This window comes from Trachurus japonicus, chromosome 16, assembly GCF_045865225.1.
Source record: "Trachurus japonicus isolate A0001 chromosome 16, Traja_1.0".
NCBI lineage: Eukaryota > Metazoa > Chordata > Actinopteri > Carangiformes > Carangidae > Trachurus > Trachurus japonicus.
Window position 1 is genome coordinate 18250446 of NC_140922.1, and position 22773 is coordinate 18273218.

General features: G+C 41.5%; 1 protein-coding gene across 4 annotated transcripts; it reads left to right on the forward strand.

Annotated features, from left to right (window-relative positions):
- The first annotated feature begins 72 nt into the window (after nt 1–72).
- Nucleotides 73–6389, forward strand: LOC146972304 (uncharacterized). 4 transcript variants are annotated; one of them, XM_085802347.1, is made up of 6 exons: nt 73–331; nt 861–920; nt 2468–2836; nt 4015–4254; nt 5559–5655; nt 5968–6389. In XM_085802347.1, the coding sequence occupies exons 2-6, from the start codon at nt 869–871 to the stop codon at nt 6026–6028; spliced, it is 819 nt and encodes a 272-aa protein (XP_085658473.1). In that variant the 5' UTR covers nt 73–331; nt 861–868; the 3' UTR covers nt 6029–6389. The 4 variants fall into 4 exon arrangements, with proteins under 4 accessions (XP_085658473.1, XP_085658474.1, XP_085658471.1 ...); XM_085802348.1 differs by having other exon boundaries at nt 864–920; XM_085802345.1 differs by having other exon boundaries at nt 5559–6036.
- The last annotated feature ends 16384 nt before the right edge of the window (nt 6390–22773 follow it).

The window sequence follows — 22773 nt, forward strand, 5'->3', positions numbered from 1 at the left end:
GGGGGAGGAAACTGCTTGGGAATAAGGTGACGCCTATACATGACTCACTGACTGGACCTGAGAATCAGAGACAAATAGGCCAGGGACAACACTAGAAGGTCCACAGATAATTTAGCTCCACTCCTGTCTGATGGTGTAACAGCTGTAGATCTGGAAAATCTCATCTGTAACCCGATTATTTTTCGATGGCAATTTCTTTGAAGATATTGTTTTATTTCGAGTCATAAATCTACTCTGTGAGCGAATTGCATGGCACCTTCACCTCTGAGAGAGTGAACACAGAGTGGAGCAGCTCTGGCTTGACAGTATTGTTTGTCTCACCTTTAGAAAGGTAGGTGAATCCCACTCTGGGGGGCGGGGGGGTTTGATGTGGATGACTTCAAGGTAAACAGTGAGGTGAATTCCAGGTTATGTTTATGCATGCAGGTTGGAGTTGTGTTCCTGCACCGCTATCAGTGTTTCCACTCTCCCTCCCTCTCTCTCTCTCTTCTCTCTCTGTCTTTTTTTGTTGTTGTAGCAGCTGTGCTTGAGGGGGTTCATTTTAATTTTGGCAGCAGACCCGTCCTCATTTTGTTCCAACTTCTGAATCTAGTGCCGTCTGCAGTGCCAATACTGTTGTTCTTTGGATACTTCACAAATAAATTAAGAACAAAAAAGAATGCCCCAACCATTTGGATTACATTTTTAATAGAGGTACATGCTGCTTTAATTGTTTGTTAGTCTCACTCTTATTTCGCATTTTCTTTAGAGGTGGTGTTATTATTCTTGCTGTGGTGGCACCCCTGCTGCATCAGTACAGAGGAAATGGTGCTGTTGTTGAGGTCACGGACAAATTCCTCTCTGTTCTCTATCTACATCAGCAGGTGTTATGGATCAACAGAATTTCCTGCGCTGCAGAGTTGCCCTGCTGCTTCTCCTAAGTAAGGCCTTTTTGTTGTTTGCACCACCCTAATGATTTTTTAGGAGAAAAAGTGGGATAGAAATTAAAATGAAGTCTGTCTTAAAACAACAGTCTGTTGCCCATGGGAACATTGCAGCGCGTTCTGCCCGCCGTAATCCTTCCTCCTGTGCTTCCAAAATATGGGGGAGCAAAATCCACAATCCTTATTTTGTGCATGAATACATCCAAGAGTTTATCTGAAGGTAATGCAGGGCTTTAAGCAGCCTGAGTTAGACAAATCAAGTGGATATCCTCTAAAGTTACAGCCTTTTTAGTACAAAAGTGCCTCTTTGTGTCACTATCTTTCCACTGCAGCTCAACAAGGAAACACTTTGTGCAGAGACATGAAGAGGGAGAGTTTGGCTGTAACTCGAGAAGATATCCAATCAATTTGTCAAACACAGATGGCTGAAGCCTCAGTTGGCACCAACAAGTGATTCAACCTAAACAAACCATATAGAGCAGGACTTCTGTCCATACGCTGGGATATGACCCAGAGATGCATACAGTAATACCAGCAGGGTGCTTCTTTCTCCTTTGATGCGCCTGAGAAATGGAACGGGCTCCAAAGCTCACTCAAACTGGACCAATTGGTCTCCATAGAGACGTTCAGGATACAGTCTGAAGACACATGTCACATGGATTGGATTGTTCGTGCTCCAGACTTCCTTTTCCCTGGCTACACTGGCCAGCTTTCTCTGAGTGGGGGATCCCCAGGCGTTCCCTGGCTGGAGATAATAGTCCGCTCTGCCCTGTGGCCTCCTCCCAGTTCTTTTATGCTGATTGTATATTAATTAATAATATTTATTTTTACGCCGAAGAAACAAAGAAGTAGTTGCACACACAGGAAATATGTCAACCCATCAACATCACTAGAATAAGCTGCCTGCTCAGACAAACCCATGGGGTTGTTTTTTTGACAAGAAGACTGACTTGCGTGGACTGCTCGCTTCACAGATCTCGTATTCTCTCAATGTGAACATAAGGAATGATTTCCCAGACAACCTGACTGCTGTTTGAAGATAGTTTAGAAAATTTGTGATGCTATCTTTTACATCTCTGAGATCTCTCCGACACAAATACAAAGGGCCGGTGGCTGTAAACTGCTGTTTGCTTTGATGGCCACGTTTGCATTATTTACATCTCCTCCCTCCTTCGCCTATCAAGTTAAGACACATGATTAATACTCCTCGTGGTAAACGCTCACTGGCTTTACCAGGTCCACTGCAGATATGACACAGATTTTAGGATATTGATGTGGCTTGATGGATATCGCATTAGGCATGGCTGTCGTGCACTATTAATCATCGCTTGACATTGTTTGACAGAAAGCAGCCATACATATTCATAAAGCCCATACCCGAGGACGGAGATGAAGTATTATGCCATTGTTTGTTTTATTAGCTTCACATTCTGCCCAAGTACTGCAAAGCCACCCCCAAAACTGATGAATATGAAATACTTTTGTCCAGTTGAATAGAGGAACATACTGTATTAAACACTGATGAGTCCACTCTCTGCCCTCAGTGCCATGTGGCCTCCAGTGTATGTCAGTGCACGTCATCAATGAGCAGCCTGTGCACATAATCCCCGGCTCCCCTCTGGTTTTGAGAGCCCGGATTGAGCACGGGCCCCTGGAGAAGATCTCCATGGTAACTTGGGAGCGGGAGTCTGAAACAGGAGTTTCTCTCAGGAGAGTGACACTGGCTACCTGCCAGGCTGGAGGCTCCAAGTGCGTTGGTACGAGGCCCAACGTGGAGGCGAACATGGAGCAGCAGGAGACGACACTTCAGATTAATGGATACAGCAGAGCGGACGACAGTGGCGTGTACACGGTGACTGTGACGGATCACACAGGAGCCAAGACCCCTGCACAATGCATTGTCAGGGAATATGGTACAGTATGATGCATGTGGCATGTGAGGGAATGTATTGTAAAGCCTCTTGTGCACATTATGGATGATGCTGAATCATTTACTTAATTAATAGGGTAGTTAAAGATCAACCAGTTTCACTAATAGTTCCTGGTGTCATTCTATAGGCTAGAAGTTGATTTATTCACTTACTCTGATGTAGGATAGGAAATTAAACACTGTAGAAGATGAAGTACACGTTTTTCAAAGGTGATTTTTTTACACGTTATTATGAGATCTGTGAGTTTCCCTGCAGTGCAAAACCACTGTCGCAGTGGTGAATGGATTTTTAATTTTTTTTTTTTCAAGTTGTGATAGAGGTGTTTGAGTGCTTAGTGACCAACACTTGAAGGTTTTGGATTCCTCAGGTTGAGGTTTTGTATACTTAGTATCTATCTCAGATCAATTCAAACTGAATTTCTTTGTTGACTAAAAAGTCCATTTAGCAGCTGCTCTGGAGCAACGTTAAATAATCTTGATATAATGGGTGTTTTTTCTGTCTTTTTAACAGCAGCAGTTTATGTCTCATACATACATCCCAGAGTAATGATATGAAAGCAGAAATATATATAAAAAAAACCTCCTCGGCTGACCTTTGGAGAGTTAACTCCAACAATTACTAATGATATAATGAATGTGCTTTAATTTCTTGCCAGCAGGCATTGTTTCCTTTCTGATGGTGGATGTATCATTTAAAAATGAAATGAAATTTGCCTATGGGCCTCACTTTGTGGGCCTCTCTCTTTGTTTCTAGATGATTTTCAGTCTCGTTGTAGCTTTCTAGTTTTCTGTCAAAACCGTCTTTGCCTTTACTCTCATCTGTCTGCTTTGAAGGTTTCAATTCATCAGCTCCACTCTTCTCTACATCTGCTCTCTCAGCTTTCAGGGGTTCCATCATCCCGCTCTCTGACATTACACCTCACTCTCTGGGATCATTATTGTCTATGAAACCGATCCAGTTTCTCCTGACGGCATTAAACATCTCTCATGATTCTTTGTCTTAGCCCCCTCGGACGGCCACGTGCCATTATTCTCATTTTATAACCGATAGATGCACACATCTGAGCATTTCATATCTCCCCTTCTTCCTATCCATCTACACATTTCTTCCTCCTTTATTGCCTGGTTTCATACTCATCCTCACTGCTGTTACATTTCCAGAGGCCGTGCACCAAGTCTCCGTCAGCATCAACGTGTCTCACTCCTCTCTGATCTGTGGCGAGGCCTGGGGGACAGACCCTCGCTTCAACTGGCTCCACGAACGGGTGGCCGTCACCCAGACTGTGGGGAGGGTCTCTGCTGATGGAACCACATTGATAGTGACCATGACCCCCATGTGTGGCCACTTCACCTGTACAGTTAGCAACAAAGTGAGCCATGGTTCTGCGACCTACACAGCAGGTAGGATTTTGACACTATTGTTATTACTGTTTGTCTGTGCCGCCTTCATTGTGCTTAGGAATGTATCAGTGCATTTGCTGAATTATTCACAATATGTCATTTCCCTACAACTCTACAGTATTCAAGCATCTTTCAGCTCATTGTTTTGGTTTACAGTCGCAACTCTTCTTTTTAGACATATGCAGGTTTTCCCTCAGTGAAAAGCTCTGCTAAGATAAATAATTGTATGCTATCTGCCCATCACCAAACAGCAGGCGCACAGTTAGTTGTTGGAGACTGAATATTGGAAACTCCAGAACTCCAGATGAATGATAATGTTGCTCTGCATCTGCAGGACGAGTTACTAGGAAACAGTTTTCTAACATGTTCACCGCATCAACATGTCGGTGGTGTGCACAAAGCTTGTTGTTATGCTCAAAGCAGCCAAAAAAACATCAGGCACATCTTTGTACTTTGTGTAAAAAATACTTCTTTTTTTTTTTGCTGCTTCTACACAACCAAGAAATTCCAAAATAAAATATTGCACTTTACATTTCACTATATTTATCTGTCAGCTTTGCACATGTCAGTTTTACGTGCAAGAAGGGTGAGCAGCCTTTTAAAAAAATGGCTGCAAATCATTATGGTGTATGTGATGCAGTTAGAAACGACTCCACTGCAACACTGACAAACTACACACACATTCATACATCACTAATAACGACTCATGAATAATAAATACAAGACTTTAAAATTGGACATTCTTCATTCACACTTCATGAATACTTTAAAGTTTGATAGATTAAGTAGGCTACATTTAGTTATAATATTAGTATGAAATAAAAAAGAGCAGTACGTTACATTGCTCTGCCGTATTGGTTATCAGATCTGACAGCGGTTGATTGGGTGAGAAGGTGGCTCTGCCTATTGACATCTTATTTAAAGCTCAGCTCATCAGACTCCTTTATGCCACGGCTCGTGTCTTTCTGAGCCGTGCCATGATTGCACTTTGTTCTGTTTACTGTATCGCTGGTGGTGTTTCAGCGATAAAGGATTTTCCACAGTGCGATCAACAAATCACTACCGTTACTACTGCTACTGCTGCTAAACAGGCGAGACAAATGCAGTTCTTCGCATCTGCCAGGAGGCCTGATGATCCGAAGACACTCAGGGTATTTCACCACAGCCGGCTAGTGGGTGTGACTGTGCAGACTTGTTGCAGTGGACCTTTCTGGACTTTAAGAGAAGAGAAGCCATGTCTGATGACTGTGTGTGTTTTTTTTTAATCCCTTCATCTCATCATTTTCTTTTTTCCTACTTGACAGCACCTTGTGTTCCAGAGGGCAGAGGAACGACGGCGGCTGTAGTGTGTCTCGTCCTCCTGCTGCTGTTTGGAGGAGTGCTGGCTTTTCTGCTGTGGTGGTACAGTAATGCACATAGACAGCGGCAAGCACAGTCACAAATCTCATTTCAGGCTATGCTCTGATCACAAAACCAGAGGCTGAGAGAAAATAAGACACTGGGAGTATAGCTCCTTTAGAGAGGAGAGGAACAAACCTGAGGGAACAAAGTGAGAACAGAGAGAGGCTGCACACCTACATTCCTCACACATCATATTAGAAACTCATGGTCCATGACGGGCCAGGGTGTGTCTGCTGACATAACAACAGTCATGTTTGCTAAAGCCAGGCTTGTCAGTGTTGTTTGGTCTAAATTTATCTTGTTTCTTTTCAGGAAGCGCAGACACATTTACAGAAGAGAGATTCTGCATGAACCTTTGGATGCTTCGATCTAAAAAAAGAACCCGAAGAAAAGGGTCAAAGGCTTTATTTCTGTTATTCAGAGGTCTAAGAGAGGAGAACAGGGAATGGACTGGATTATGAGGGAGGAACTTCCTGTCCTGTGAGCAGTATGACCTTACACTGCAGTGGAACAATGTGAAGAGTGAACTGCTCACTGGCAAAACAAATAACATCTAAAAATGGATATCCATCTTGAAGTGCCAGTAGTGTCTGCACACTGCCTCCTGCTGGGCTGCACCTGACACTGGGTATTGTAACAGTACAAGAAATGATCGTTTTGTAAAGCTTGTATCGACTTTGCATTGCATTTGAATGTACTGTATTGCCTTTGTAATAAAATCCTCTCGCAAACTGTGACAGAAACTTACTAATTCAACAATTCACTTGAATAAATCTGGGGGAAAAAAGACAGTTTCAGTTTGAGGAGACGCTGTGGCTTAAATTTTTCATGAGAACAGAATTGTGTGCTCTGTTATCTTTTTTCTCATCTGCTATTACCACAGAGTTTTGACAAATCTTCCGCCTTCACTTTGCATTTAGGTTCACAGCCATGCAGGGACATCAACACTGCTAGAAGAAAGGTTGAAGACGGCGGGTAACGTCTACAATGGAAGCAATTTGAAACTGTGAAAACCCATTAGAAATCAGAAAAGTATTACATAATCTAGAGTTAGACTGTAACAGGGTCACTGCATTCACAAAAGTGGCCATCAAAAAGAGTCACATTGCCCCTCATGCTCCATGCTCCTGATAATGTTATTATCATGCTCATGTCATTAACCCAACTGTCATTTAACAGTTACTTAAATGATTATAGTGACACATTACACTTACAATTAGTATAATAACTGCGAGCTTGGATCACGAATAAATAACATTATATTAGAAATGTGACTTCTGTGTAATGATTATATTTTAGAATAATTTTAGAACTCCCCAAACGTCCCATCTATCAGTCTTCAGAGTCAACCATTAGCTTTTATTAATATACGATATAAAGCAAGCTATTTGCTGTTGCTGATGCAGATTTCAAGTGATAACAGAAAAAACTGCAATCAAAATTAAATATTTAAAATTCATTCACTTGACAAAAGTTGAAATGGTTTGACTTTACAACTTTATACCTAAAAAGTTTTATTAGTTTTTTCACCATATAACCAGTTTCATATCACTCAGTAATGGACAAATGCATAATGTATATTGCACAGGAAACCATGTGTAGAAATTAGGATATAAAACTCAGTACAATCTCAAACCTAATTTGGCATTGATTGCTTGAATGCAGTTTCACTATATTGTATTTTCAGGGGGCTGTGATCCCACTCCATTGTGTATTCAATTGTGTAATCATTTTGAGGGTAAATTTATCTCCTGGGATTCTTGTTAATTTGTGTTTTTTCTCCTTTGTTATACAGTTCTTGGTGCTCATCCAGACACTGCAGATTGCGTAACACTCAATACATTATCATCCATTCCAGCGATGTAAACATTCGCAGTAAACCAATCACACTGCTTAAGAGATGAACCCAATAATCCCCAGCACTGTTATGGCTTTGCTCCACAGAGCTACATCAGGCCACTTGGAGGAAACAGAAAGCCAAAGAACCAGAGGTCACATGTAGGACAAGTCACACTATGTGGGAGGAAAAAAACACTTGAATTTCTGCCATGAGATTTTAGGCGTGCCTCTGGGAGATTTAGTCAAAGATCATTTTTACCTTCAGTGCCAATATTTCGAAATCTTTCACAATGAAGTAGTTTCATTTGCAGCTACAAAAGTCCTCAATATTGCCAAACCTTAATGCTAATACAAGAATGGTGGAAACAGCTTATAGCTCCCTCAGGCTACATCCTGAGGTGGAAAAGACAATGATGAAATATTATGAAAATGGAATGAAAACTGGAGTGATGAGAGCGGAATACAGATCACTCACCCCCGAAGTCAGACTGTTGCTCAGAGTAAGTAATGTGCCTGCGCTCTAAATACATCTACTCTGTATGAAACAAATACTGCTTGTCAGCTACAGAGTCTGCAAAGTTGAAAAAAACGTAGGCATTATATCAAACATACATCACTGTGTGCAGATAACCCCTCTTGAGAGGACAGTATAAGTGCAAGGAGGGGCAGAACATTTCTCAAACAGCTCCTTTACCCAGATATCTGCCAAAGTCCCCCCCCCTCTCCAGCCCCCGTCACAAGCCCATTAGCACTGCTTTCATTGTATTGTTAGTGCACCCTTCCTTGCATTCAGCGATTCCCATCAGGCTATACGGAGGAGATGGAGGTGCAGCACAGGCACATTCATCATAAGGAGCTGAACCTGCAAGTTGCAAAGCCTCCTGTGAAGCTGGCCCCATATGATAAGTATGAAAAATGTGTCACAGGAAATCTCACTCTAACTCCAGCTAAGGGCAAGCATGGAATTTGTCATTTGAAGAATATAGGCTACAGTATATCTATTTATATTTTTGTAAAACAGATCCAATTAGAAAGCCGAAACTGAAACTGAACTGATAATGATAATAGATAATGCTTGATTTAGATTATTTGCATCAGACCTCCACTGTTAAAAAACATTTAAAATAAAAAATAAAAAATGGCAACATCTCTCAAGCTGCCATTATAGGCTGTTTTACATTAGCACAGTCCAGCCATAACAGTGTTGCCTCCTGGTCAAGTAAGAATCAAAAATTTGCCATATTCAGACAATGACCTGTGGCGCGGGACTGAGTGCCACAAACAGGGCAGGGAGGTCCAAAAGTATTCAGATACACATTCATTGTTTTTAATTTCAATTCACAGACAACAGTAAAAAAAAAAAAAAAAAAAAAGGCAGGGGGTGGGGGGATAAAATACCATAGAATAGAAATTGCCAGACTTATCTTTAAATGGAAAACAGGTTGAAATGTAATTTAGTCTACAATTTAAACAGTGTTTATTCTCACAAAAGATGGGTCAGTATTTCCCCCAAAAGTAGCTGAATTATCTTCACTCCATGCCGGTTTTGGCCCAGAGCAGCCGTCTGCAAAGAAAAGATTAAAAAAAAAAAAAAAATCAAACATGATTCGACTCTGTAACACAGAAATGACTCCAGGAAGTTGCTGCCACCATAGCAACTCTGCACTCAGATGCTGCCCGAGATGCCAACGTCAGCATGCTAACAATCAAAATTACAATGCTAGCATGCTGATGTTCAGCAGATTCGGTGTAATGCTCAACATCTGTCATGTGTTAGCTCTCTTACATTTTCTAATTAGCACTCTAGACAAAAGTGCGGTTGAAGTATCAGACAAATTGAGACTTTGACCTGATGCTGGCATGATATTAGCAGTCTGTGGATCATCGTAATTATTAGACTTTATCCTCCAGGCACTGTGTGAGAGAGAGAGAGAGTCTGTACCGAATTTCATGGCAATCCATTTAGTAATTGTTGACACATTTCAGTCTGGGACAAAGTGGTGTACTGGCATTAGCCACACTGCTACCATGGCCTAAAATAATTACATGATGAAAAGAGCACGCCCCAAATTATGTTGTAAAATCTCCATCAAAATGATCTGCAAATAATCAAATTTATTACGGACCGGTTGCAGACTCTGGACTGACAAGTGTACAGTGACTGAATAATGGCCCAGGAAGGACAAACCGTTAGAAAGGTCCATCATAATTCTCACAGTCCATAAAATAGAAAAGACTGTCTGCTGATCCCTGACAGCTCAATATTATCTTATCACGGTCCCTGCAGTCGGGGGCACGCTCACATGCACACACACAAGCTGATTCAGGTCCAGATCCTTGTTTGTGGGGTGCATTGTATTGTGTCTCTCTGCGGAGCTGTAAAGAGCAGCGCACTGATCCATGATACATCCATGAGAACCATCAGCGGCCAGTCTTCCCTCTGTTGACCTCCAATTATTCAGCGTCTCTCTGTGCATTCCAGTCGTGTTGCCCTTATCACAGCTGGATTTCCTTGCCAGAACTATATGTATTCATGGTTACAGATAAGAGACCAGCGGAGGGCTAACAAAAGGAGAATGGGTGGTCTAGTGCAGTGGTCCCCAACCACCGGGCCGCGGACCGGTACCGGTCCGTGGATCATTTGGTACCGGGCCGCAGAAAGATGAAATGATAATTTAAAAAAAAAAAAAAATTGTTTGTTTCGTCTATTTCACACTTCCGGTCGTTTTATTTTGAAAATGTTGCCACTTCCGTTTGTGCATCGTTCCAGCGCTGCGCAATTGACAGGCAATTGACAGGCACAAACGTAAAAGAGTGAACAACACACGTCGCCGGGCCGGGAAAAACTCAATAATGAGACGACAGAAGACCCGACGACTGCCAACAAGAAGAAAGCTGTTCTAAAAGAAAAAGCACGAGTCCTGTTTAAATGACGGGTTCATTGCAACAGGTGATTCACATGCTCCAAGCTCCGCAATGTGTGTGGGACCCGGCCGGCTCTCTGCCGCTTCATCACTTCACAGAAAACTTCTCTCCCTGCGTTCTGGCTTTAGCAGAATATCCTGAGATCACCACAAAAGCACGGAAAACCTGCTTCCATTACAAACATATTATGTTTGTGAAACGGAGTTTTCTGCAGCTTCAGCAGCAAAACGAGATGACAGAGTAGACAGGTAGAGACAGGAACCGAGATGACAGACGGAGCATCACCCCCGGATGACTGACATTATTATTGTGATACTATCAGGCTATTATGGTGAGTTGAACGTAAACGTAAGAGAAAACTAGGCTATGTGAACGTGTAGTCCTGTTTATACAGTAGGCCTACATGTAATGTAAACAGGAGAACGTACGCTACCCCCCCCCCGAAGAGAACCCCCCCCCCCCGGGCCGTGGTAAAAATTTTCCACCGGTGACCGGTCCGCGGAGATAAAAAGGTTGGGGACCGCTGGTCTAGTGTGATTAGAGGAAAAACTTGAGTAGCTATTTATAGTCAGAGGCAGAGAATTGGTCAGCATTTGATTTGGGGAAATGTGCTTATTTGCTTTGTTACTGAGAGTTGGAGCAGAAAATATGTTTATTTTATTATCATTGAAAATAGGGATTATATTTTTAAACAGCTGGGGGGTGGAACGTGGCTGATACATCCATGTGGGACTTGCCAAATACAAAAATTGACAACATGTCCTCATTCTGCTAGAAAAGTAGAAAGTCCAGTCAGCATTGTGGTTCCTACACAGCAAAGCCATATTTTGCTGCTGCAGCTTTTGTTGTATATAACATCAGAGACAGAGTTGCGGGAAAACATTAATAGCATTCATCATAAGATAAATGTGAATCTAGAGCCAGGAGACAGTTAGCTTAGCATATAGGCTACAGCAGTGGCTTTCAAAGTGGAGCCCACCAAGGGACAGCAAATTAGAGGGCAGATCCAAAGAAGAAAAGAAGAAAAAAGAAGCATATTGTTTTATGTGCATTATTCTTTTATTATTTCATTGAAATAATATTTTTCCATGCTTGTGTTTCTGTTGCCTGCTGCCACCAAGCTCTGCTTCTGAAATAACTTGCTTGCTACTTAGCACGTAGGCTATAGTTCTACAAAAAACGATTTAACACAGACAAGACCAGTCCAGATTTGCATTTGTTTGTTTTTGTTCTTTTTCCTTTATTTTACATTCTGTGTGGTCAGGAGGTTTGCCCAGCCTGAAGCTAAAGCCATCAGACAGGGAGGCATGGAAAAGTTTGAAAACCCCTTAAATTGGCCAAAGGGTTCTGGCTCCACATATACAGTAACCCCTAATCCTAAAACCTATATAACTTTTACATTTTTGTTCATCTTTTTTTTTTTTTTTTTTTTTGTACCAATTTAACAAACTGAAGATATACTTATAATGCTTTAGGTTAGCACTTTCTCCCTCATTTGCATTCTTTGTGCTAAGATAACCTGGGGCCAAAATGAACAGCCAAATGTATCCAACTTTAATTTTCTCAGCAGTCAATCACAAACTATACTTATAAAATCAATATTTGTCACTGTGCCCAACAGAGGCCGTGTCCCCTGCTGGGATGGCCGTCCCACTCTGGGGGATCCTCTTTCAGCAGGTTGACATCTTTGATAATTTCCCATGCTACCAGGTCATTTGTCATCTATGTGACAGTAGATAGTGGTGTGTGCAGACTGTGAGTCAAGTTGTTTTCTCTGTATGCCACCCACCCCGACAGAAAGCAATGGTAGAGGTTAGAGGTAAAATGAAAATGTCACATTCCAGATACAGGCCTGAAATATAGATCTCCTTATGTAAAAAAAGACAAACAAAAAAAACATATTAAGGTACTTTCACTTGGCAGGATTCCTTTATCTCTTCCAGGAGTCTCCATCTATTTACCAACGCATCCTTTTTTAAAGTCATTGTTTCCAGTGCAGTCATCACACTGACGTCCTTGAGATGCCTGATCTCTTGCTTTTCATACCAATACACACACACACACACACACACACACACACACACACACACACACTCCTGTGTTGTAAGTATGGCCTCAGTCTTTCCTTACTGAGCAGGACATTTTTCTTGGTTAACTGCTCCCACTCCTGGTGAGAGGTGAAACTGCAGAGCTGCATGTTATTCCAGGCCAATCGTGGATTTAAAACAGCAAGAACGACAGACCACACATCATATCATACCGTACATTTTAGAGTACACTCATAAATCAGATTGCAAGATCTATGAGCTTTGCAATGGTTTCTTACACCAACTCTGAACTTGGAAACTGTTTACTTCACCACTGATGAAACAAATTGAAGTTCGAGACACTCGCCCCTCTGAGGGATTTAAAAGTTTGACTACTTTAATGAGCATGCAATGCAATTTTTTTTATGTGTGACTGACTAGTCTTCTGTGATCTTGTGATTTGCTCTCAGTATATTACTTGCAAAAGAGAACTTGATCCCAGTGGGACTTCCTGAATAAATAAAGGCTATCTAACGCTTATGTAATCATCACACTGTGTCTGCTGGATCCCAGAGAAAAGCGGCCTCACTGCCAGCCGCACAATGAATCCTCTTTACTGAATTTCAAACCTCAAATTTGTTGTGTCTGTGAAGCCACAGGCTGGAAATGAGGTGATCTGCTTATTTGCTGCAAAGTCCACAGTGACAGAATTTACTCATCATAACATCATGTAAACAATGCCTCATTTTTTCAGTGACAATGTCCATACAGTGATGTAATATATGACATTTGTATTACGTTTCTATGAGAGGATATTACATATACACCAACTGGATAGATGAAGATGGATGTTTATAACATACAGATACGTATAGGACATTTTGACCTCAATTTTTTTTATTTATAATTTATGATAAGTGTTTTTCTTTCATTTCATACTGATTTTAAATGATGTCTCTCTTCCCATTCTGGGAACATAGTCGCAGACCTTTGGAAAGCGGTGTGTATAATATCAACATGTAATGACAGGCTTTCAGATGGATTTACTGTACATTTATAAAGCATGTCTTCAACAAGAGTGTATACAGAAACATACAGATTTGTATAGGCCAAACATGAATGTCAATAGATTCTCTATGAATTTTAGATATATTTCACATTTCACAGAATCTCAAGATGTACAAATTTGTGTTACTCAGCTTTGACAAAACTGTAGAGGCAACAGCTCAGGAGCACACTCTTGAGTAAATAACTCCCTCTTCATCTCTCCTAAACCTTCCTCTCATACAGTAGCTGCCAGGTCAAGGTGGCACAGATGCAGCCAATCATCGTTCGCTAATCAAGGAAAGCTGCAGAGGCGAGAGCGAGAAGCAAAAGGGGGAAAGATAGATAGGAGAGCAAATTAGCAAAGAAACACCAACAAAGGGCACGTGTGAGATTGTGTTGATATCCATGATGGAGAGATAATATTTTCAATCACAGCAGCCTTCCTGCTTGAAGAACGAGGCAAAAAAGAGAGGGAGAGGTTTTTACCTTTCTGTTTAATTCATGTGTGCAGTTCAGGCTGTGGCTGGCTGTATAGGTCTGTTTGTACATTCAGTTACTTTGTAAACTTGTTTATAAGAACTGGTAATTAAAACATGTATCAAAGCTGACACATACTTTCAGTTTGTGTTTACTTTAATTAGAACTGTAGCCACACTGGTAATTATGATTCAAAGGTTGGCTGTGGCACCAATATCTGACTGCAAAATTGTGTGATGTGGCAAGGGAGAGGTTCTCAGACTCAACAACACTGACTTTAAAAAACAGCTCAACAAACTGCAACCTCAGATATGATTGAAATATCATCTATTAAAAAAAATCATTCCTGTCAAGCACAGTAGCACCTTGACCTCCATCTTTGTGAAGAAGACTGATTGAATATTACTATGAATCAACAACATTTAGTTGTGACAAATCCTAAAAGCTCCAAGTCTCATGTATCTTATGCACTAAAATTGGATGCATCTTTGCTTGAGAGGCTGCTTGATTTTTAGTCTAATAAAATAAATTATTGAAAATTGGATCCCTGCAGTGTTGTGACTTATTTTTGGCTCAGATATGTGTTTGTATACAAATAAAAAGTGTCATTTGGCACTTGTCTAAATTTTGTGTTTCTCCCATGGGCCAAAAAAGCTCTGTTGATACTATTGACATCCACATTTAGTGTTACAGTCAAACACAGTGCAAAGGTTTCTGGTTAAATGCCCATCATTGAATAGAAATCTTAATGGAAAACCTGTTTTGTTTTGACTTGAGCTGATTGGCCAGAAAAGCAACATGCTTGAAATGACCCAGCGGTGCATTTTCTGTCCCATGTGATTTAGAGCTGGTTTAACTTCTATCAGTGGGTTTGGTCACAGAGCGGCTGCACCATCAGGCAGCATCAGCGTGTTATTCCCAGGCAGCGAGAAACTGTGGCAGCTGCGTTTAGACCTACAGGGGGACGTCTGCTTGACTAAACAGAGTGTCTCTCCCTTATTTAGATGATGTACAGAAATTAACCCCATCATTCTGTCAGTTGGGTGTAGCTGGCTGTGTTGGGGTATTGAGCTGTTTCTGACAGTTAGTCTGTGAACATAATCAGTGCTGAGTCCCACCCCGCAGTGCATCTGGTTTCTCGGAGAGCATCCGTCTCTCCATGCTTTTAATGATGAGAAGTGTTCCTGCCAGGCACTGATCGTTCGCTGTTTATTGTTCTCTCATTACACTGAGCCGCAGCTTAATGCGTCCCCTGTTTGTTGCAGAGTTTTGATGTTCTGAAAATGAAGAAACAAACAGTTTTGCTATAAATAAACAGATTCAAATCGAGTTTTCACTCTAGTTAATCTGCAAACCAACGGCAATGAGTGATGAGATAATAGGCGACTCCTTACACTTGTTTTGGGAACTTTCAACCCATAATAAACCATTTCAAATATGGAGTGTGCTGAAGGACAAGGGCATCAATCAAGCCCTATGTCTCAACTACACATTTTAATAATATTATTATGACTCAAACAGAGGACTATTTCAGTAGTTGGTGTGTAAAAAGTGACGGACTGGCACCAAAAAGAGGCCCTGTCATTTTTGAGAGAGGCCACACATTACACAAACACTAGTATACTGGTATGTGCACGATATATACATACATATAGCAGTGATCATAATGATGATGAGACAAGAAAATGCATGAATCTCTTTGAACCCAAACTAGATCATAAGTCTTAGTCAGATAAGCAGCCCTACCAGGTGAGCTACACACCAATCTTGCTTTTTCTAAAATTGTGTTGTAAATCTTGTAGGCTTGGCCGGTCACAATGTCACGCCGCGGCCACATCATTACACAGCCGTTGTGGCATTTGCCCTGGTTAAAATACTTTGTTAAAGGTGGTGGTTGCAGAGCAGCGCAGTCTCCGCCCACCACTCAGAGGCGCATTGCTAATGAGCTGCTGGTGCTGTGCAGAAGGAGAGCCCTGGGAAATGGCACAGGTTTTGTGATTTTGGCTAAAAACTTCATAATCACAATTTAAAGACCACAGAGAATGCTTTAAAATAACCAAAAAGGGTCGCGGGAGGGGGACTTTAAGAAGTGTGCACTTCGTAAATTCATTAAAGACTCTTATTTTTTTGTGATGCAGTTTGGGGAAAAATGTTTCACAAATTAAATTTATAGTAAGTGAATAATCTGCTGTTTATTTTGTGAATTAACTGTCTTTATAGTATGACAGAAAAAGGAGAGAAACATTGCTGAAATTGTTTTTTCCCCAGATGAGACAGTAAAAGTAAAAAATAAAAAAATAAATAGGCTACTCCATATTTTTCCATCTAGATGAGAAAGTTGCTGTTCAATGAGGAGAGTTGTAAAGAAAATCCTGTGCTGCAGCCTTTTTTGTTGTTTTTCTAATATAAACCTGTGAACATATTACTCCTCTGGGTTCAGGTGCTACAAAACCTCCAAGTGTTCACTGAAATACTTCTATATTCATTTCAAAGCAACTTTAAAACTTTTCAAAACCCCTCACACTCGCACAGGTGTTTTTGTTATTGTGGCTGATCAGGCCTCTGCCCAGGAGCTTTGTGGGGGATTATATGAAATCATGTAGCAACGAGGATAATATAGGTGCTGTTTATCTTGGCCTAACAGCTGCATCGAGGGCGGGAGAGACATGTCGATATCACAATTTGTGCACAGTGACACAGTCGAAGAGGTGCAATCAGGGAAAATAAGTGAAGGCACCTGTGTTACCATGGCGGTGGAGACTCAGCTCACTTCCACAGATATCACTTGGAGACATTTGAGCTCGTTAGTGTCACTTTGGTTGATGGTAGAAGCCGATAAACATTTTCCTGATTACTCTCACTGGCTGTCAGCCGCGATGTGATCCAACATTTTCACCTTTTGCACGCTGTGTGTGTGTGTTTAGGCAGTTTGAGTGTGTAGTGAAACCCCCTCTTTTTACAGGTGCTCTTACAAGTCTGTGGGCGTGCTCCTACTCCATCCAATACAGTAGCATACAGTATGGTTAGTTTTTTTGGGGGGGGCCTTTTTCTTTTTCGTCGCCTGCAGTGAGGACTATAGCCTCAACACATGGGGCAGGTGCTCTACCAACTGAGCTAAACACCACCCCAGTATGGTTAGTTTTTAATTGAGCTGTTAATGTATACACTGTAATTCAGTGCATTAAAGAAATGGAGGAGCCGCTCACAGAGATGTAAAAAAAAAAAAAAGAAAAGAAAACTTATCTTGAAATAAATTGTGGGTGGTGGTGAAGCTCTGGAAAATCTGCAGTCAGGATTTAGTTGCAATCATAAACTGTATAAAAAAGGTTGCAATGTTACAATATTATAGTTTGACAACCAATGACTACAATGTACTGCCATACAGTATAAAGCAGCAGATGTATTTATTTCTGTAAAAATAACTGCTAAAACTCCATACAGTGAAGGTTGGTCAATGGTGGTTCAACACAACACAAAGTAGCACTCAAGTGGCTTTTGCATTTTCATTGTGGTACATACATTGAATGACTGAACTGCCTAATATTGTGTTGGTCCCTTTTGCTGCCAAATACACAACTTCTTCAGCAGAAGTAGCTGGTCTGTTGATGGGACCACACAGGCCAGCCCCTTCACTCCCCACATTTATCAATGAATGAGCCTGTGGTCGGTTCACCACTGTTTTGATCCAGTCGTCCTTGTTTCTTGCTCAAATCCTTACACTGCCCATTTTCCTGCTTCTAACACAACAACTTTGAGGACAAAATGTTCACTTGCTTCCTAATATGTCCCACTCACTACAAAGTGCCATGATGAAGTGTTATTTAGTGTTATCCACTTAACTTGTCTGTGGTCATAATGTTATCCCCGATCAGTGTACATTAAGTTGACACATGTGAAGAACTAGTGTGCAGTATGGATTTGGGACAATGTGTATCTGTGAGTGCACAGATTGATTTGCATTTAGCACTGCTTCCAGGGCTGTTGAGTTTCTAAAATCAAGTTGTGTGACCACCCTGCATCTCTGTTGCTAGTATAGTATAGTTTAGCAGTATATAGTGTAGGATAGTATAGTTACCTCACATAAGATGAAAATCTTTGTGCATTTGCCGAACAGTATCTCACCAAGACCAGCCAAGGTAAAGCAAAGCATTTTATTGCAAGTATTAGTCAAAGATACACTTCAAACTGAAGCAAAGCAACACTAAAAGGCCAACATCCTGTAAGAGAGAGTTACAAAAGAAAGACATTTAAAACTGAAAGGAATCGAGCTGTTGGTACAACAGAGCCGTTGCAACATAGGCGAACACAGACTGAGACATGGATCATCTGGTGGTGAAGGTTCACTGTTCAGTGTGTACATCCGTTTGCTGGTGCCTCACTCAAGAGGTATCAGAGCACAAGATCTTTAGTTTTGAAATAAGACTGACACAAGAGTGATGCTACATTAAAAAAAAAATATGATGACAACCTGAACAATCAGCGTACACTCAAAAAAAAAAAAAAAATCCTTGGCCACTGTCAAGTATCTGTCTTCAAAACCATTCTCTGGATACAAGGGAAAAGCGGCATCAGGAGCCTAATCTCTTTTGCAATATTTGGTTCATAGTCGTTACTGGAATGCTAATGGGATGAAAACAGGTTAAACAATCTGATAGCCATGGGAGTAAACATTACAGTAAACATTTATTAACCAAAATGTATTTGGCTTCATGGGCAAAGGGCCTATTTGCTTTGGAACAGGACTGACAACACTCAAAAGCTCCATGTCTCTGATCCTCCAACAGGGTGAGGGACAACCAACAGAAAAAAAAAGAAGAAAAAAAAAAGAGAAAAGAACAGCAATTCATCACAACACAGTTCATCCTTGGTTCATTATACAGGCACAGGTCTCTGTAATCCAGCACCCAGGTTCCTGTCAAACTGTATCTGAAAACACTCTTTTGGATTTGGAAATTATTCCGATAGAAAAACCAATAAGTCTATGACAGGACATTGAAGTGTATAAAAGGCAAATGACCACATTTTTATGTCCGTCCAGGTTTATTTGTTGGTATTTAAATTGTCCTGCGGCAGTAAGCGTTGCTCATCTGGTTAAAACAAATGTCAAAGACTTGTTTGCAAATACAGTTTGACCCAGACCTGGTTCTGTTCTGACATCAGTACAAAACCCCAAAAGCTTCCACTTGTTCGTACATCAGAGTTCACTAGTTTCTGTAGCAATATTAGTGGTTTACATGAGACATGGGAGGTGATGAAGATGCCAGTTGGGGGGTGTCAGGGCAGATCAAGTACGTAGGCTTGTTTTCTTGGTAGGCCTCCCAACACAGGCAACTGTTGCAAAGTCACACAGAAATCTGACAAGTAAGTAAGAACGCACTTAAGGCTGAGGCATGTCTTTTCTCGTGGAATGAGACCTGTTCCTGCTGAAAAATGTTCTGGCACAAGAAAACAAACCCCAAAAAAAAAAAAAAAAAAAACTTGACAGGAGACGATTTAAGAGGAAAGAAGCAACGCCTACGCTAAAAATATTCACCATAATCCAAAAGAATTCTGCCTTTCCAACACATTTTCTTTCTTCCTCCGCAGTTTTTTTCTTCTTCTTTTTTTTATTATTTTTTAATTATACGCTCTCCCACCTGCCCTTTACTGGCTCAGGGAATTTAAATGGCTAACGTACCAGTTAGCAGCTTGGGATGAAAAAAAAAAAAAGTCAGCTATTCAACACTCAAGTCAGTGTGGTTCAGAAATGGTTCCCTTCATCAGAGATGAGCTGCAACATGTGGGGGTTGGCGTTTGGCCTTGTCAGGTGGTCAAAGAAGAGTGGAGGGTTAAGAATATCAAGAAAAGGAGGAGGGGGAGGTGACCTGTGACGATCAACCCAACCTCACCACGCCGCTTTCTGACAAGTCAAATCCACCCCCTGCCTTTCCTCCACCTCGTACCCCCCTCCATATTGTTGTGCTTGCGTGTCTAGGAGAATAAGGCGTCAACATGGAGGGGGAGGGGCTAAAAGGCCTCATCCTCCTGGCTCCGCCCCCACCATGTTGCAAAATGATGCGGAGACTCCAGCCGCTTAAACGCACTCTCAATAAATACACCATAAAATATTCCGCATATATATATTTCATATATATATTTAAAGAACAACACATTTAAATAGGACAACAAAATAAAAGTCGGCTCAAGAACAATTTTTCAAAATTGGATAAGTGTTAAGACAAAACAGAGAATATTTTTTACAGTTATACTTATTTTGACTCTAAAATAGTTACTGTATAAGAATATCGCAATCAGGCATTACTCAAGCATTATATGTCATAATAAAAGCAATTTGCAGTTTTCTTTCATGTAGTATAACATATGCAGCATACCAAGGTAAGTGAGGTGCAGTGTTTTTGAGATCTCTTGTAATAGAAAGATTTCACCCCCTGGGCTGAAAAGGTACCCACAGAACTACAGACCACCCTCAGTTTTCAGTCGACACCCTACCGGCTCAAGACAGGGAGACTACTGGGCACACATTCCCTCCGTTAGGGACAAGACACATGGCAGGGCATTGCACTAAGATGACAGAATGCCATGGGCTGTTACTAGGGCTGGGCATCGTGAGAAGAGTTTCAATACTGACACTGGTTCTGTTGATTTCATCTCTATACCTGCTGTAAAATGACATTTCGATGAAAGCATACATCCCTGTGAAACAGACTCAAATATTTTCTGTCGTTCCTGCTTTTTTCTGAATTCTCAGACAGATTTAGATCCTGCTCATGTTGCTTTCCTTTGTAAAAATGCCCTTCAAGAAGAAAACCTTGATTCCTCAGTGCAAAAGTCGGCTATTGTAAAAAGTTCTGGACCACTTTTTTTTTTTTTTTTTTTTTTTAAACTTTGGGAGGCTTCAAAATGTTGAAAAAAAAGAAAAAAGAAAAAAAAATCAGGGAGGTACTGATATCACGTTTTGACACCCAGCCCTAGCTGTAACAAAGTGTCGAGTGGCTGTCCCAGGGGGACCAACCGCCACCCGAGAGCAGGCTGACTCAACCGAGCCAACAACAAAGTCACGAGAGCATGAGGCACACTTTTAATGACCGACTGCTTCGTTTGGTAACGCACATCTCTTTGACTCCTCGTTTACGCTGAGGTCTGGATCCTCTCGTCCTCCTCCTGGACAGGAGGGGGGCAGAAGGGGACTGGAGGGACAGAGATCGAAACCTCTTGGCTATGTGTCTAAGTGAGAGTGGCAGTCTCTAAAGTGCTGTGCTATGTTTGTCATTCGTGGGCTGGGCTGTGTCACACCACGCTAGTGTCAGCTATGACCCCCACCCACCCCCCACCCCGGCCCGCCCGCCCCCCCACCCCACCCCCCGACACACATTCTACTGTACCAACGACACCATTGGTCCAAGACACTAAATGCACTAGGAAGCGAAAGCTCAACCACAACCATATACTTGGCATAATATTCTGTTTCTATGTAGGCTTAATGTCTAGATACACGAGTTTGCATTGCCATCTCTATAAAATAAACGTGTACAGTGAGTGTGTGTGTGTAAAATGCAGCCATTCCTGCATCGCAACGTGTTCTTGTAAAGGAGATTCTGTTTCTTTGATTTTTACATTTTTATCTTTCAGTTTACAGCACCATCAAGAGGAAAGGCACTTTCTGTGGACTTTTTTTCTTCTTCTGACTCCATTGCTACCTTCCACTGCAAACAGAGAGCAACCAAAATCAGGGATATTGATCGATTACTCAAAATGGAATACACCTTTACTTCTGTTTAAAAAAGGGCACGCTGACCTTTTAAAGTTAATTGTCGTTATTTTTCTCCACCAGACAGTTGTCACCACCCACTCTGTGGGTGAGATGTTTGCTCTTCAGCCTCTATAAAATAGACTTGTCTGTATTGTTAACAATCCTAATTCAGAGCCAAAGGCCACAGCTAGCTGCAAGCTGTGAGCCGAGTGTACCCTTTTTTTTATTTCAATCCAATCTCACAAGTCATTTTAATAGATCTAGAAGGACAAACAAGACATTCCCCCTGCTATGTGACACAGATGTCCGTTGAGGAAAAATTGGCCAAATAAATAAACGTCTTTGTATCCCTTCAAGCGTTCACTTCCACAGACCCCAAATGGTTTTGCTCGTGTTAGGTCACTTCTCCACTGGCTAATATTTGCAAAGCAGAGCTTTTGACATTTCAGTTGTAAGCGAGGCAAACACATCTGCTATGTAAACATGTGTTCAACTGCCCTCAAGAGTGTAATTTATACACAAACTGAACATCCATTACAGACAGCAGAGATAGCGAGTTATAAATGGATTCTAATTCTCACAATCAACCTTCAGACTTGCTCAACTTCCAACACGACCCGCCAAATACTGTCAAAGCCATCACCCATCAGCTTTGACTCCTTTCAAAACGCACACATACTTGAATTAATCGCAGAACCCACATTATCACAGCACATTGTCCTTCAGCTCTAATCTTTTTTAACGCCTCCCAGGGGAATCGGATGGGATTGTGCGGCCGTGGAATGTAGTCCTCTGGCACAGGGGAGTAAATGTTCAGGAGCAAAGGGGAAAGGGAGCAACAATAAGATTACAGGCTTTGTCACACCACAGATTTACCAGGAGGCCGACTCTTTGTATTTGTGGGCGCATGAAGAGGCTCGGGTAAGGAGAGGAGCAACAGAGGTTGCAATCCAATGTAAATCCCCCGGAGGCTTTAACACAGAGAAATGGAGAGCTACTACCCCATGTTAGGTTACTCTTTGACCACGTGTCGTCAAATTGGATCAACACCAC